Source organism: Diabrotica undecimpunctata, chromosome 3 (assembly GCF_040954645.1).
Source record: "Diabrotica undecimpunctata isolate CICGRU chromosome 3, icDiaUnde3, whole genome shotgun sequence".
NCBI lineage: Eukaryota > Metazoa > Arthropoda > Insecta > Coleoptera > Chrysomelidae > Diabrotica > Diabrotica undecimpunctata.
In genome coordinates, this window is record NC_092805.1 from 157,268,197 (window position 1) to 157,273,318 (window position 5,122).

At 35.0% G+C, this 5,122-nt stretch overlaps 1 protein-coding gene across 1 annotated transcript; it reads left to right on the forward strand.

Annotated features, from left to right (window-relative positions):
• The first annotated feature begins 280 nt into the window (after positions 1-280).
• Positions 281-793, forward strand: LOC140436111 (uncharacterized). Its single transcript, XM_072524816.1, has one exon. The coding sequence runs from the start codon at positions 281-283 to the stop codon at positions 791-793; it is 513 nt and encodes a 170-aa protein (XP_072380917.1).
• Positions 794-5,122: the final 4,329 nt, after the last annotated feature.

A 5,122-nucleotide genomic window follows, 5' to 3' on the forward strand; every position in this document is an offset into this window, starting at 1 on the left:
AGAAAACCTTAGTTGACTATATTTTGACCTCTGCAAAGATGTGCTATGGACTTACTCCACTGGAATGCCGCAAGCTTGCGTTTGAGTCAGCAATAAAAAACAATAAGCAGCAATAAACAATAACAGCAATTCTACTGCGTTTAACAGGCACAATGTTTCAACTTTTATCAAAAATCTTGAAGCAGTTCTTAAGCGCGAGTCTCGTTTTAGAGTCTTTAATTTAGACGAAACTGGAACCACCACAGTTCATGCTCTTCCTAAAATTCTTGCCAAAAAAGGTATGAAACAGGTCTCTCAATGTACTAGTGGGGATAGAGGGGTTCTTGTAACGACCTGCAGTATCATTTGTGCTGGTGGTTATGCCTTACCTCCGGCCATGGTATTTCCCAGAGTTCATTTCAAGGAAATGATGATACAAGATGCTCCAGCTGGTACGTTGGGATTGGCTGCTTCTTCTGGATGGATGAACAGGGAATTATTTCCGCAAGTAATGGAACATTTTATAAAATATTCTTCTAGTTCTTGTAACAACCCATGCCTTCTCATCATGGATAATCACGAGAGCCATTTGTCAATGGAAACCTTGGATCTTGCAAAGTCGAATGGGGTCAAAATATTGACACTACCTCCACACTGCTCAAACAAAATGCAGCCCTTAGATGTAGCAGTATTTTCATCGTTGAAGGCGCATTATAACAATGCCATGCAAGGTTGGCTTCTTAATCACCCTGATATTCCAGTAAATATTTTTAATGTCGGAAGTTTTGTTAAAATTAGCATGAAAGATCAATGACACCTACGAACATCAGTTCAGAATTTAAGAAAACTGGCATCTTCCCTTATGATCCAGAAATATTTTCAGATGACGATTTCCTCATGTCGGCTGTAACAGACAGACCAGAAAATCATTCTGAACCAACAGTTATTCAACAGCCTGAGCAAGAAACAGAAAAACAGCAAGGCATCGAGGGAACTGATGAAACGCCAGCAGAAAATAAAACCAATAATAAATCTTCTTTTGTTTCTCCACAAATCTTTCGAGGATTTCCAAAGGCACAAAAAAGAAAGATTCAGAAATCTAGAAGGTAAGGAAAAACAATTATGACTGTTGCGACAATTGCGACTGACACTCCTGAAAAGGACGAACTAGCTAAAAGGGAATTGAGTAGAAAAAAAGTAAACCAAACAGCTGTTAAAAAGGTGACAAGAAAAATTACAGATGATGATGATGACGAAGAACAAGAATGGCAGGAATCATCAAGTGAAAGCGATTGGACACCGGAAGATCCAATTCCAGATCTTACTGAGGAATTAACCAGACCTCCAACTAAAAATAACTTCGTTTTGGTACAGTTTACGACCAAGAATTTGATTTACTTTGTTGGGAAAATATTGAACGTTTTGGAAAAAGATGAATTTGAAATTACAAATTCAGATATTTCAGTTGTTCGGTTAGAAGATATTAAAATGCTTTTACCTCAACCGATTCTTTCTGGCTCAACGTCAAGACAAAATGCCTACATGAGTTTTGAAATAAATTTTAACAATCATGACGTTCGGTAAAATATATCTAATAATAAGTTCATTTAGGTCCTAGTGACTAAAACTTGTATGACACTACATATTTTACATTAAACATATTTTTGTTTAGAAAGTGTTTCATTGTACCCCACCGATAGTTTCAGTGTGCCCCATATGTGGGGCACACTGAAACAAATGACATGGTAATAAAAAAATAATAAAAAATAGGTAATATTATTAGGTAATTCAAACCAATCGCTGCTATAATGACAAGTAATGTCTAATATTTGCGATATTACAAACAAATTATACAAAAATCTAATTTTTCTAAAAAAAAATGTCATTTGAAAAAAAATGATCCACTGTGGAACACTCTCCCCTATATTATAAAATTTATAGGAGGATAAAACAGTCTTTGCCTCGTAATTAAATGTCACTAATTAATCACCTATATTAACTTTTAACATATTGTAAAAAACAAACATAAAAAGACTGTATATCGGATTACTTTGCCAATAAATAAATACTTCTTGTAATTTTCCTTCCCCCATTAAGTCTAATATTTTAATAAACTGAATAGTCTTACCGGATTGCCAGTTACATATTAAATACAATAATCGTAATAAATTTAACTACTATCAACTCGCAAAAGTATACTAAATGCTTTTATAATCACTATAAACCTTCTTAATAGTCTATTAATCTCAGCGCTTAACTGTAGAACGTTGCCATATGTGGCGTTTGTCGCTCTTTGAAATGGCCAAAATAAAAATGAGTAGGTTGAACATACCTGAGATTATTTGCGTTTGTGGCCATGACATATGTTTTCTGGTAATTTGACTCGCTCAAAAATGTGTTTTGGGTTCATTATGTACAACCATTATAAACATTGTTTCTTATCTTTTTTATATATATGCATAACGAAGACATTAAATTATTTTTGCATCATGGATTTTTTATTAAAATATGTAAGATAATACGATCAATTGGAGTAGGAAAGATTTTACAAAATATTCTTCTTTTTTTATCACTTTAAATGTTCATCTGTTACACAACATCACTCCCATCTTCTTTTTCTTCTTCTTATTCATTCCAGGATTTAGGCGTTTGCTAGTTGAGAAGCAATTGAGCAAAAAGCAATAAATTCAGTTTTATACATTTTTTATATAAAAGAAGACTAGACCAAAAACTAGAAGAATTCAGATATGACACGTTAGATGAAATGCATGAACACATAAAAACCTGCCTGATTTCAGCGGCCTTAGAAGCTCTTGGAGAAGGCGACCAAAGGAACACCCATCAGAATATCATGGCGAATATTAAAAGCACTTCAACGAAATAAGACAGAGAAAACCCAGATCGGCAAAATTAGTGAAAACGAGTGGCAAGAATACTACGTAGAACTACTTACAGAAAACCGTCCCCAATTTCAGGAAGAGAATATAGAACATGCAGGAAATGGGGCATACGACCAGATAGAAATAAGCCTGGCAGAAGTTAAGAGAGCAATCAAGACATTGAAGAACAAAAAAGCCAAAGGACCCGGAGGAATACCAAACGAACTAATTAAAAACGGAACAGAAAAGTTATTCCGCATGCTACATAGAATGTTCGAAAGAGGACTAAATGGAGAAGAAATACCTGCGGAATGGACACAAGCATACATCACATCCATACATAAGAAAGGAAACAGGAAAAAAATGTGAAAACTATAGAGGAATTAGTATAATATCGTCGGTAGGTAGACTTTACGGGAAAATTATTAAGAAAAAACTAGAAACTGAAATAATAGGAAAAATTGGAGAAGACCAAGCAGGGTTCACAGTAGGAAAATCATGCCTAGATCATACGTACACATTAGAACAACTGATAGAGAAGAAAATGGCAAAAGGTAGACCGGTCCATCTGGCCTTTGTTGATCTAAAGAAAGCATATGACTCAATACCTAGAGTCAAATTATGGGAAGCAATGAATGATCTCGGAATCCGACAAACACTAATAAAAGCAGTTAAAGCACTATACAAAGAAAACAAAGTAGCTATTAAATGTGGAAATAAAGCCTAAAATCCATTTAAGACGACAAAAGGACTTCTACAAGGCTGTGCTACGTCCCCTACTCTGTTTAAAATATTCTTGGAAAAGACACTCAAACCCTGGAGGAGAAAGTGCGAAGGAATGGGCATACCAGTAAGAGACGAATACCTATACACCTTAAGTTTTGCCGACGATCAAGTAGTCATCGCACAAGATGAAGAAGATCTCAGCTTTATGCTCAGAAAACTAGAAGAAGAATATAAAAACAACGGAATGGAAATAAACAGAGAAAACCGAATACCTAACAACAGAAAACAAGGATATGAGAAACCTAGAGATAGACGAGGGAAGACAAATAAATGGAACAGATAAATTCAAGTATTTAGGAACCATAATATCGAACCAGGGAACAACAGAAGAAGATATAAACAACAGACTGAGACAAACAAGAAACTGTATAAGACAACTAAACTCAGTGTTGTGGGATAAGAACATTACGATAAAGACAAAAAAGAGAATATATAACACCATGACAAGAAGTATCCTGACATATGGGTCCGAAAACTGGACAATAAACAAGAGAAATAGAGGTAGAATAAGAGCAGTAGAAATGGAGTTCCTGAGGAGAAGCTGTAGACTTACAAAAAGAGACAGAATTGAAAACGCAGAGATTAAGCGGAGAATGGGAGTGCAATCAGACATAATCGACTATATAGAGGAGAAGAGACTATCCTGGTACGGCCACGTCAGAAGAGCGGACAGAGGACGCTGGATAAACAAAATCACAGAATGGAGCCCGATTGGAAGAAGAAAGAGAGGAAGACCCCGAAGGTCATTCAGAGATGAAATCGACGAGGCTATGGAGAAAAGAACCCTGCGAGATGGAGACTGGAATGACAGGGAAAATTGGAGAAAACGCTTGAGTGAAGGAAGACAGTGAAAACTGTGGAAATCCTTAGTAGTAGTAGTAGTACATTTTTTAAGTAAATACTACAAAGTACTTTAGTTCAATCTACCTTGTGAACTACTCATTGCAGGCAATGTGCTTTAAATCTAATATATCTATATTATTAATTTAATATAGTTAATTCGTATAATAGTTTAAACTTTTTTAAAATCATTTTGGTTCTACATTGCAAAGTTAGTACTAATAGAGAACAAGATATCGATTCTGGGGGCGGTATTAATAGCGCCCGTTTTATTCTAGCGGTGCTAGTATTTTAATTCGTTAATATAAATAAGGGGCAACTTTTTACCTACTAATTGACTTGTAAGAACCTCCTTTTTATTTTACGATTTGTCACAAAGTATAAGAAATGCCTAACTTTGTGATTCACCAAGAATTTATTGGGTATAAGCGGTTTTGGAAGGTTTGGCCTGTATGTTTCTACTTTTTCTAACAGTTTAGTAATCCAGCAAGTAAGGCATTACTTTTTACTATTTTCTATTAATTTGTAATTTTTACAATTTTAATTCTAGTCTAGCCGCCAGTGTGGGTTAAGTATGCACTTTTATATTTAGGGTGTCACCACATCCTGACAAGAACTCAAAGAATATGTATTAGGAT